General features: G+C 42.3%; 1 protein-coding gene across 1 annotated transcript in view; it reads left to right on the top strand.

Moving 5' to 3' along the window:
• ARHGAP28 (Rho GTPase activating protein 28) overlaps positions 1-13,029 on the top strand; it is a 1,241,333-nt gene that overhangs the window by 465,288 nt on the left and 763,016 nt on the right. The window contains exon 3 of the mRNA XM_078687539.1: positions 1,279-1,357. Within this exon, the coding sequence (XP_078543665.1) occupies positions 1,344-1,357 (14 nt within the window). The 5' untranslated portion in view covers positions 1,279-1,343. The remainder of the gene's footprint in view (positions 1-1,278; positions 1,358-13,029) is intronic.

Below are 13,029 nucleotides of genomic sequence, written 5' to 3'. Positions count from 1 at the left end.
AGGACAGGAATGCACGTATTTCATAAATTTCATGCATTTTCGCCCTTTCACATTGCCATAGAACAGCGCGGCAAGACGACTTGCGGTGCTGCCTTACACCAATTCCTCATAAATGAGGCCCTTTGTTTTTAGCTATACCTTTAACTACACCCCCACGCTCACTGACCTTTGGTTTCTAAGCACTGTTTAATATTCTTTCCCATCGTAAAAATGATTTGCTGTTGGAATTGGGGCCGTTTATGGTTGTCAATAGTTGTCGATGATGAGGAGTACCAGGGGGGATATTATCAAGGGGGTTTATCTCCGCTTTTTTGGCTTTAAAAGCCAAGAAAGCGGAGATACAATTATCTCCCTATTACCTTGCTGTCGCTAACACCAGTTAGCGACAGCTAGTAGGAGATAGCGACCATCTTGGGCCCCACTTTGCATGTCAGTGATATTTATCACTAATGACATGCAAAGTGGGCGTGCCAAGATGTTAGTGACTGGAAACAGTCGCTAACATCGCTATCTCCTATTACCAACTTATTTGAGATATTCGCGCTAAGCGCGAATATCTCCAAAAGCTAACACCTGCCCTGAGCAGTTCTTAGCCATGTTATCCAATGGGAGGTGGATAACATGGCTAAGAGCATTAGCTCGGTAATGCATGAATATCGCTGACTTTTCAGCGATATTCATGCATTGCGGCCTTTTTTTATCGCATTTGCGATAAACCTTGGTAATACCAAGGTTTATTTGCGATAAAAATCGCCGCAGCTCAGCGGTAAATTTTTGTCTCTAACCAAGCAATAGCGATAATTATCGCTATTGCTTGGTAATATGCCCCGAGGTTCTAGAAATTTTTGTCAGGAGGGGTTCCTTACGCCTAAAAATGTATGACAAGGGGGTCTCGGCATCAAAAAGTTTGAAGACCACTGTATTACACGTTTGCTGTATCCCAGTCAGATAATCAGGTCAGTTAAAGCTGCCCGCTAACTGTTGTTCCACTGTCCATATGCTTCTTCTGTGCTTGTTACACTAAAAGTCTCACCCAGGCTCGGAAACCCGGGCAGGAGGAGTTCATGCTATGGAAGCCACTATAAAAAATAAGTACATTAATAAATAAATAAATAACTATAATGGTGCGTGTGAGGCTTGTATAAAAAAGTTAAACCGTTCATGTTCTCAAACAAATTGTTTTTAAACGTAAACTTAATGTTCTGAAAATTACGAATGCCTTGTTAGCAAGTACCTTAATTCGCCTCTTGCATTGATGCACAGATGTTTTTGTTTCAGGAAACAACTGTGAAAGGTGCCGTATGATTTGAGAGTCGCTTCCTGCTTTCGTTTGCACCTGGAACATGAACGCCACTCAGTAAGTAATTGTGTAGATGTTTAATGGGCTCCAAAGTTATCTTTAAATCTTATTGTGTTCTTGTCTACACAACCGCGGCTAGACTGCATGCGCCATCACACCCATGAACTCCCATGACCTCTGCTGATGCAGGAGAGGTGGGGTGACGACTTTCGTCCCCAAGCCATGCTGAGCCTCAACAATTATCCCATTAAATAGCGCTAAATGGTTCCTGGTTGAAAATTTTACGTAGAACTAGTAATGATTCCTGCTAATCTCAAAATTATCTAAAGATGTGAAAGAACGTGGGCTGTTTTCGACTCCACAGAGATCCTCATTACAGAGATAAAAAGGTCAACATCATCTTTCCAATCTTGAGAGAACTCCATTGGCTCCCACTACAGGCGAAAGTCAAGTTAAAATTATGGAAGGGTTCTCTCATCCAGGAAGCGCCTACATTCAAGCCTTAATTGTAATGTGTAGATTTATATGGCACAGCTTATCACCCGTAAAGGTATCCAGGCGCTGTCCATGGGCACAGGGGAGGTTAGGTGATTTGCTCACATCCTATGGAACCTTAGAAAATCCTTTTCAGACAGTGCTTCTAGCTCCTGCTGCTCGCTCTTTCTACACCTGTGAACGCCACAGATATGTTTGATGGTTAAGAAAGGCCAAAAGACTCACCATGTCAGAACCTACCTTGATGGTCCAGATCCCACGACCTCCTTCAATGCCTTAGGTTAAGGTACAACCTAACACCCCTCTCATGCGGAATCTGATTTAGTTACTAAATTGACCCAGGAAGTGGTTTAATAATTACTAGTATTCAGAACTGGGACTAAATACTAGCTCTATATGTGCTTGATGGTAAATATTGATGTTCAACGCACATCTACCCTGCTTCTACTTGCTCCTTTGCTTACTTGCAAGAATTGTGATAAAGTAGTCTATATAGATTCACCCACGACACTGATACATGACATCATGGGAGAAATTAAAGGCACACAAAGGGAGATCAACAAGATCTGTTGTTACTGTTATTCACTTTTATACATTGCCCCACCGGCGGGACTAGCTGTAGGCATGAGGATATTCCTAAAGGGAGCCCTGCTCACTATGCTCTCAGTGAAGTAGTTGTCCCAGTTACAGAGGGAAACATCATTTACAACGAAACTTTTACCACGCAGTACCTTTACAACGCAGGTATTACAACGCAAGTCGTTACAACGACTTGCCCTGGAGGGCGCTGTAGGATAGGGAATAGTTTAATTTACTATCCAAAACCTTCCCTACTATCCACGGGGACTGGAGTTGGAATAGTAAATTAAACTATTCACTATCCAGCGCCACCCAACGCAAGTCGTTGTAACGACTTGCGTTGTAATACCTGCGTTGTAAAGGCATGCGTGGAAAAAGCATGCGTTATAACAACATACATCCGTTACAGAGGGCACATTTTAAAATAACATCCAATTACTGAATGGGGCGAAACACCAGGCACAGACTGTCTACGGACTGAGTTCTATATCGAATACACATCATTGATTGTACCACACCTGCTAGAATTATATAATAGCCCCAAACATTAGGGATGTTTCTCTCCCTGATGACCAAGGAAGTACTATTAGTGGTAGTCCCTAAACTGGACAAAGATAAATTAGATGTTGCTTCATGCCACCCACTATCCCTGCTAAACAGGGACTGTAAGCTACTGGGGAACATGCTGATTATCAGGCTGTGATTGGTCCTCCCATTGCTGGTGCACCTAGATCAATCTGGCTTTGTCTTCGACAGAAGTACTTCTCCTTACTCACAACAACGTGTTCACATATTCAGTGATCTCCCTGAGAATATTCCGGCTTCCACAATAGCCTCAATAGACAGCAAGAAAGGGTTGCCTCTATCAATTGGGAATGTATTCACAGTACCATGAGGCATATTAAATTCAGGGGACGATTTAGACATGGCTGAGGTTGCTCTATCCCTCTGGATGGCAAGGGTAAAGATGGAAGGGACAGTATCTAATAGTTGACTCATACAACGTAGCACAAGTCAGGACTTTTCCTTATCACATTTGGTCTCAAAACTGGTCATGGACCCGTGGGCTACGTGGGTACAAAGAACACCAGACTGCAAAGAGATATCAATATTCCACAGTGCCCATAAAGTAGCACTTTATGCCAACACTGTGATCCTATAAATGTCTGATCCACAGATAGAACTTAAAACCTTCTACAAATGCTTATCATGTTTGAGTGGTTGTCAGGACTCTTTAAGAACTGAGTCAAGTCCTGCCTATTGAGATTAGGGGACACCATAACATAAACTCTGTTATATGTGACCATGGCTGGTTTGTAGTGGATACTACAAACTTTTAAATATCTAGGAGGTTTTTTTTTTATCTACAGAGAGTCAAGTGCAGTGATAGACTGCAACTAAGGGAGAATAATATCTGCGCTCTGAGGTTCGGCACTGTTCTGGAAATACCTCCTTATATCTGTTTTTAGCAGAGTAACATTAACTAAGCTGACATTGCTTCCAAGACAACTCTATTATTTTGTGATAAAAACGATATCCCTTCCAGCAACATTCTTTGTAGATGCAGGCACTCTACTGTCAAACATCATATAGAGAAATGAGGAGAAGCGGTTGGCCATGAAAAAAATCGAAATACCAAAATGGAGGCGAGGGCCAGAAGTCCCTGATCTTGAGGGCTATCACCTCAAAGACCAATGGGTAGTGAGGGATTTGTGATACCCCTTAAATTAGAGGCAACGTATATGGCTAAAGCACTGGCGCCAATAGCAACTGCATCTGTAATGTGGGGCGCTCTGCCACACATGAAACTCCGGCTCCCAGAGTTGATGATAATGGCTAAAACATGCTGGGCCTACTAGCTTTAAAGGAAATGCCCCTGTAGTCAGCACCTGCACTGGGAGTGATTTTAGGGCAAAACCTCCAAAACCGCTGTTCAGAGACTACACATAAAAGACATACTCATGACATTTGCGGATTTCTGCTCAACCCACAATTTACCAGCGGGTCAATTTTCAAACTGCAACTAATTGGTTAACATAATTTTCATTATCTGGGGATATTAAGGCGAGGGGTCATACACTGACAAAACACTCCAGGAATTATGAGCAAAGGGTACATAGCTACCACAATCATCTACAAGACCATTAATGAGAGTGCTTCCTTGTCATCGGAAGAACTCAAGGCAAGATGGGAGGCAGTCGTCCAGATACCCCTGCCTGATGTAGAATGTGTTGACTCAAGGGAAGTTAGTAGCCAGAGTCTCTTGGAATGTCTGCTCTAAATATATATTCAGTATAATTTTCTGCAGCAGACATGCTTAACTACAAATGGTTGAATTAACCATACACAATCCAACCAGGCATGTACAAAGTAGTCGATGAAAGATGCTTTCTTCTTTCACATGGTATGGACCTGCACAAGGTATAAGGGGATACTTCGTAATGGTCATGAATAGGCTGACCAGGGTGACAGGCAAGACTCGGCTTAATTGAACCAGAGTAGAACTGTTGCGCATAGTGTACCACTCCAGGCACCTGAAATCTTAATGTAAGTTTTCTGATCTCACTATGCTACTGTCTAAAGGACAACTAGCATGGTTATGCAAGGGGATGAAGCCCCGTTCTAGCTCCATTTTGCTAGTGGCATCAAAACATTGTGCGTAAGCGAAAATAGCAATCATTAGAAGGGTAAAAGAAAAAGGGACTAGAGTCCCAGGACCAACAATGATCAGGGATTCCTTACTTATAATTTCCAAAGGAAACAGTCCAACCCTTGTGAGCACATTCTCTAGAATCATCGAGGAGCTGTGACTTGTTGTTAAACTAAATTTTTGTTCTATATTGTCTTCTTTTCTTCTTTTCTAAATCCGATATTTCAGTTTTACACATTTAGATCCGTAACTGCCAAAGAGCCTATGATTTAACATTGAAAAAACAGTGCAATTTGTACTGCCTCCTCGAGCAAAGTATTAACACACCTGAAATGCTATAGTTGCTAAAATGTAAAAACAATAAAACAATTAGAGGTGCATGATCCACAAACAGAAGATAAGGTGTAGTAATTGCAGAGGATCTCATCTGACAATGCTTTTAAGAAATTACTGAGGCAGGTCATACTCACCTCTTACATACACTCAGCATTCTGTTGATCGTTTAAAAAAAAACATACTGTTGACTTTCCTCTTAATAGTATCTGAGTCGGTAATACTAGGGATGATTATGGATGATATCGGAAGTAACTGAAATTGAAGTACCTATAAATTGTGGTTGAGAGGTCTTTAAATGCCTTGGAAATATCTACTCAAGTTGAGCGATTACCTAAATTACAATTGCTTAAAATATAGCAGATAACGATATTTGATCAATTGATGTTTGAATATATTATTTGATTGTGAATTAGACCACAGTAGACATGGCCTTAGTTGCTGATAGATGATAAAACACATTTGGGAAGTACTTGATGGAAATAGAGAAGGTCTATGCTATTACGGAATCCAGCACGTTATCAAGAAGCCTAGAGGAGAAAATCGGGAGATGGTGTTGAGGAGAGCTGAATCAAAGTTAAATATATTGAGTGGAAAAGAAATCCCAAGGGGACTCAATCTGGATATGGAACTGCATGTTCATCTTTGGGACACTATCTTGAACTGAAATACATGATCAGATCTAAATCGATTTCTGTCTCAGGTTGGAGCATTTGTATTTCTATTGAATTGGTTTGGATGTAGATTTGAAAATTTTGTTGCACATACATTAATTTGCACTGTTTTTATGTGAACCAAAATCAAGAACATATTTACTTTACATTAACAAGTTGCTATCAGTTATGTAACTGATGCAATGTTGACCTCTGATTAGAACTGAAGAATGGTAGGAGTGAGAAAAAAACAGCACTTCATGACAATTTTGTATTACCCTCCTGCATTTTATTGCTCATTTGCACAATTACTCATGAACTCTATTATGGAGTGTAAGTCAACGATCACTTTATGAAGATAGGGCTACATTAATTTTGCCTGCTATAGACAATCCATATATAGGTAGAGTGAGGGGAGAAAGAGTGTGGCACATAAGCATGAGCACTTGAACTTGGCTACTTTACCTAGGATCAAGCCAGTATTATTGTTATACAGATCTATTGAATAGATCATAATCCCTAATTAGAAAAAGGTCAAATTTACACGATTAAGAAATATCAGCAAATCCCCTACAAAGATTAACTCCCTATGTGTCATAAACTGAATTGTTGTTTTCATTGTTGTCATGTCTCAATTTTCAAAAACAATGCATTTTCAGGAGGAATAACATTTAATAATCCCAACGTCATCATGCATCGGGTAAATGCAATCAGAATAAGTACTCATATGCATATCAACATGAGGTATACTTCAATGTATTTCTGATAGAAAGAATTTGAATGAAATACTCTATTGCAGTGGGGGCATAGGCTGAACATGTCGGACATCGAGGGCATATTTGTGTTTATTGCGGGCATTCTAGTGTTTTTAGTTATTTTCACTTGGGTGGGAGGAGTATGTCTCACTCTGACTATAAGAAACTCTCTAGAAGGGTTGACTCTATGGTCTTGTCAAAGCTTCTGGTGAAACGCATTTCTTTCCATCTTCTTGCCGAGGGATGGATGATTTGTGATGCTTGAAATGAAACACATTTGTATGTATTACCTACTGGCTGTTGCCAGTAGTTAGTTATAGTTAGGACAAAGTATTCAAGAAGCAGAGCATTTTTTGTTTTGCTCATAAGTTTGGCGCAGTTTGACGAATCTTCACAAACTTTTCAAAGCTAGTTTGCCCATACAATTTCCCATAGGGATTTCAGACACAACTACAGCCCAAACTACTGAATGGAATTTCACCAGATTTGGCAGAAAGCTAGATCTTGGTCCAGCAAGAGTGTTTTTTTGTAATTTTGTGTAAATCTGGTCAGTAGTTTTGGAGTTATTAAAGTAAAAAGATTTCTGTATATCTAGAGCTCCACGCCAACAGCAATCCCATGATTGGCTAGTTGCAACCTGAAAGTAAAGTGGTGGCTGCCATTTTGTGTATCAGGACTCACACCCCCACTTACACACCCACACAGCCACTCACACACCATCACACCCACTCACAGACCCACACAGCCACTCACACACTCACATACCTAATTACACACCCATACAACCATCCACACACCTACTCACACACCTGTGCAGACTCTCACACACCCACTCACCAATCCATAAAACCACTCACACATACACTCATACACCCACTCACCCACCCATTCACACACCTGTACAGTCACTCACACTCCCACCCACACACCCACAAGACCACTCACACCCATTCACAGACCCAAACAGTCACTCACTCACATGCACACTTAACCAACCACACAATGACTCACACACCCACTCACACACATATAAAGTCAGTCCACACACACTCACTCACAGACCCACAAAACCACTCATACACCCAGTCACAGACCCACATAGCCACTCACACACACAGTCACACATCCACTCACACACTCACTCATGCACCCACAAAACTACTCACACACCCATACAGCCACTCACACACCCACTTAGAGTCCCACAAAAACACTCACACACCCACTCACGTACCCACACAGCCACTCACACAACCCCTTATGCACCCACAACACCACTCACACACCTATACAGCCATTCACACACACAGTCACCCACTCACAAAACCACTCACATTCCTACTCACAGATACACCCAGCCACTCACACAGCCACTCACGCAATCACTCACACATCCACTCACATACCCACTACACACCCATACAGCCACTCACACACCTACAAAGCCACTCACACAGCCACTCACATACCTACACAGCCATTCACACACCTACTCATGCACCTATACAACCACTCACACACCAACTCACAAATCTACACAGCCACTCACACACCCACTCACACAACCACATGACCACGCACACACCCACTCACACACCATACAGTCACTCACAAACCCACTCACAGACAAACAATGCCACTCACACTCCTATACAGAAACTCACTCACAAAACCACTCACCTGCCACCTCACAGACTCATATATCTACTCACACACCCACTCACAGATGCAAACACCCACACAACCACTCACACACCCATACAGCCACCCATACACCCACTCACAGACCCACACAGCCACACAACCACTCACACATCCATACAGCCACTCCTACACCCACTCACAGACCCACAAAACCACTCACACACCCACACAACCACTCACACATCCACTCTCACACTCATACAGCCCCTCACACGGCCACAAAGCCATTCACATACCTACTCACAGACCCACACAGTACTCACACATCCACTCACATAGCCACCCCCAAGGCCTGTATTTTAGTATTGCACAACAAGGCCCTTGTTCAAAACAAACATCACCAAACTTATTGAAACTCCATATATTGATTCAGAGACCAGTACAGGACTTTTAAATCTTAAGATTCCAATTCACTAATTAACAGTGAAATGGAATTAAAATAAAAAATGTAGCAAACATGGCCAATACGGCTTTTTCCTAGAATGCCTGGCCTCTTACAACTTAAAGAAAATATGTGGTCTGGAATCTCAGACATAGAAAGCTGTTCCAGCAGAGAATGATATGTGTATTAGGGTCTGCGTTCAGAGTATTTCACAATGTGGTATTCACATCTTATTATATCTACTCTATGGCAGAGTCTCTTAGGTGAATACTAACTCCGTAACCTAACTTCCGACCAGAGTTTTAGGAGGCACTGGACACCTATGCTTCTGCTCCCCATGTTGTGTGCTCTGTCGTAGAGTATCATATCTAATAAATGTGGACAATGTGGCAAATAAACATGTTTGAGGAGAAATTGCATTTCTACATACATTGATTGCATCCTATTAGCTGCCTCAGACCTGGCCAGCACTTGTCCACAATTACTGTCCCGTACAGAGAAATAATGGATTCACCCTGACCTAAAGCTCACCCAAAGATAGAACAGTTTGTTTTACATGTGCCATTTATATTGGCCCAGCAGGGCTTCGTATACCTGGTAACCCTGATCCATAAAAAGCCTCCATTATTATTATAGTCAAGAACTCTACAGGCCACATTCCGAAAAAGTTTGAACAAGATACATTTAGACTTGTCATAGTCATAGGAATTTATATGGCACCATAAACCCAGAGGTATGCAAACGCAGACACAAAGACCAAAAAGCTGACTGAAAAATCCAAATGTGAGCCTATACGTCTAGTCAGACTCTTATTTCTCCCATAAACCCTGGCTGTGTGCCACAACACTGTCTTTCTTATGATAAGACAATGATTCTAGGCCTTTGACAGCATGAAATACGGATTTTTTACTATGGACGAGCAAGATACAGGGCTAAATTTCACATTGGTCATGATAAGGTGGCTGGGGGGTATCTATAATTGCTATCTAGCAGATGAATTACTGGTACCTTAGTTCATTAAAACGGACATTTCTATACATGTTATGTCTGCACATAGGACAAAGCTACTTGTTTCATTAGCAAACAGCTGACAAAACAGGTAGAAGATGCAATGGTAACACTATATTCACTTTACTACAGAAGACTGCAATTACAAATTTTCGGTGTATTCTTGCTAGCCATGCCTTCTCGTATATCCCTATTATCTGGATATTGAGGCCATAACAATGACCAGGACTACAAATTCCTTACATCTGCCGCCTTAAAGCTTTCATAAATCATTTGTTTGCAACCAACAGAATCATATTATGAATCGGTGGATGAACGGCTGCTTACAACTAGGCCTAGCCTGTGAACTCCTCTCCGTTCACAGAGTTTATGGAGTTTTTTTACAAGCAAAGCACACAGAGTTCTGAAAAACTCAGTTCTGCAATGTGGTGCTGAGTTTTTTCCTCACTTGCACTCGCCAACGTTAAGTCGGCGAGCTCAAGCGAGAAAAATCCAACGCTAGACTACCTCCCACCGAGATTTCTCAACATGGGCGGTCACGGTTGGTCTTGACTGCTTGCATTGAGAAACCATCCATTCTGGTTGAGAAAGCTGCTGCTCGAGTAGAAAATCTACTCGAGCGGTAGAAAGAACAGCGGCCTCTTGCACAGCACATAATGCAGTTCATACTGAGTTTCCAGAGTGGGACAAAGAGCCGGCACTAAAAATCAGCACAAATGGCGCAACCTAATGCACCCCGCCGCTTGCGGTAGTCTGTGTAGCGCGGCGGAGATTTTCGGTCACTTAGCAGAGCTCCGTGTAGGAGAACTCCTCTAACTCTGCCCAGGCCTACTTACAACGTTGATCTTACTCATGCTTTTATTCATGCTCCCAACCATATGGTCATGCATTTATTCATCAACCAGTTTAAAAAAAAAAAAACTTTTTCACTGCCTTTCACAGAGCCACACACACAAACTCACCAATCAATCAATAGAAACTTTCAGTAAGAGGCTAGACTGGCTGACTTTTCTAATGTTTACTGTGTAGACATTGTGTATTTCTATTTTTAGACCATCTTGCTGTAGGCCAATGGACAACCTGCTTTCCAGTGAAAGGAAACAGGAGTATTTTGCAAAGCATTGACAAATCTAATCGGTCTCTGCAATTTGAAAGTCATCGCCGTTGTCAATGTCAATGACTTTTAGCCATGTGTTATGGAGTGGCATGGATGTATGTGGTGTGGATTGGAACTATTTATTTGTTGATGAATTGGGTGGGGTGGACTTGTGTGGTGTTCAGTAGAGTTATGTGTAGTTCCAAGAAGTCGGAGAAGGATAGGTGCGATCAGTGCGTCTCGACTGCCTTGAAGGGTCCTACACCACGATCGGGACCCACCGCCTACTCAAGGAACTCGGTCCAACCTCCAGGGAGTTGGAACTTGAGACCAGTTTTGCCGGCCTATCACATCGGGTCAACCCCTATTCGAGGGTAACGCTTTTCCCCAGACAGAGGAAACAACTATACACACTTCTGGTCCTGACAAAGTGCCACCTGACTTTGGAGTACAAAAGGCACGAAACATGTTGACCACACCTTTTTAGTAGCTATCCTGGTACCTGATGACCATATGATAGCACCACTGGTTTTAACTAGACCTGGCACCCACTCCCTATAAATTGAATTTCTATGGTACCAGAGCCTATTTTAATCATCACACTCACTTTTTACTAGTTACACTGTTGTGTAGCCCCCTCTCTTGCATTCATCTTTACTGTATCCTCAGATCAAAAAGATCTCAGAAAAAGAGCCCCCAGGCCCATCAGGCATTGCACCGGCCTTACAAGGAGTGCCCTATGATGAAGCATGACACCCTAATGGGTGTGTGAGGACATTATGATCTGAAATTCAGATCTCCCAATGACAGTCCACTTTTAGGGACCCTTATCTGGCTAAAGAGGAACTAACCCTTTCTTGTGATTAATGATAGTGGAATTAAGTGGCATGGTGTGCAGTGGAATTATGTGGATAGTAATCATGTGGTATCAAGTGTACTGGAATTATATGGTGTGGAATTGTGTGTCATGGAGTGTAATTATGTAGAGTGCTATTGGGTGTCATGGAGTGGCATGTAGTGGAGTCGAATTATGTGGGTGGTATTTTGTGGCATGATATGGCATGATGTGGAATTCCGTGTTGTGTATTGGATATATGTGGTGTGTAGTGGATTTGTCTTGTAGAGTGGAATTATGTAGTTTGGTGTGGAATTATGTGGTGTGGAATGGAATTGTGTGGCCTGGAACTGTGTGTCACTGAGTGAAATTATGTTGGGTGGGATTTATGTGGCATGGTGTGGAGTATATTTATGTAGATTGTTGTGTGGCATACCGTGGATTTATGTGTTATTGAGTAGGGTGTAATTAGGTGGAGTTGAAACATGTGGTGTTGAGTGGTATTATGTGGAGTGTCAATATATGGTGTGGCACAAACCTCTACCAGTTTTAGCTATACCTTAGAAGTTCCATATCTGGACCCATTTAAATTTGTGGTTTATATTTCTGAATGTGGCTAGTTTTTTGCAGAATGTCTCCAAAAGTGGGTAACTGCAGTAAAAATAAAAATAGCACCTAGAAGTAGACAGTTGCAACTGTTATCTGTTCACGCTGGGCCAGGATGAAGTCACAAGTTCAGGCTGACTGTAATGAAGTGTAGGCCAGGCACAGGACCGAGTTCATCGTGCTGGGAGTTGTACCTTACATCCTACGTGTGGTCTGTGTGGCGTGGCATTGTGAGTCTTTATGTCACTCCAATGAAGCTTTCAGCTGTGCGGCGAGGTTTTACATGGCTTCTTCGACATCAGCTCCAAAGACGTGTTCAGCTGCGTAACAAAGGTTTGTATCACTAAGCAGCAGTTCCAATTAAGCTTTTAGTTGTGTGGCAAGACTTTGCGGGGCTTCTCATGGCGCGGTGTCAGTTCCAATGAAGCCTTAGGTTAGGAGCTGCGCTGTTTGTGGGGCCCTGCATCCCTTTGTACCAGATCTGATGGAAACTTTAGTTAGGCACTGAAGAGTACTTGCTGATGCCAGCCAAGGGTCCAGGATCTAGAAAGTACTCTTTGGGGATCAGGACTCATTCCAGCAGAGGCCAGCAGCAGCATTAAGGCAGGTAGAGTTGGTGCTGGGAGTTGCAGA

Source organism: Lissotriton helveticus, chromosome 4_1 (genome assembly GCF_964261635.1).
Source record: "Lissotriton helveticus chromosome 4_1, aLisHel1.1, whole genome shotgun sequence".
Taxonomy (NCBI): domain Eukaryota; kingdom Metazoa; phylum Chordata; class Amphibia; order Caudata; family Salamandridae; genus Lissotriton; species Lissotriton helveticus.
Note: the sequence above shows the minus strand (reverse complement) of the source record. Positions and strands in the feature narration are given on the sequence as shown.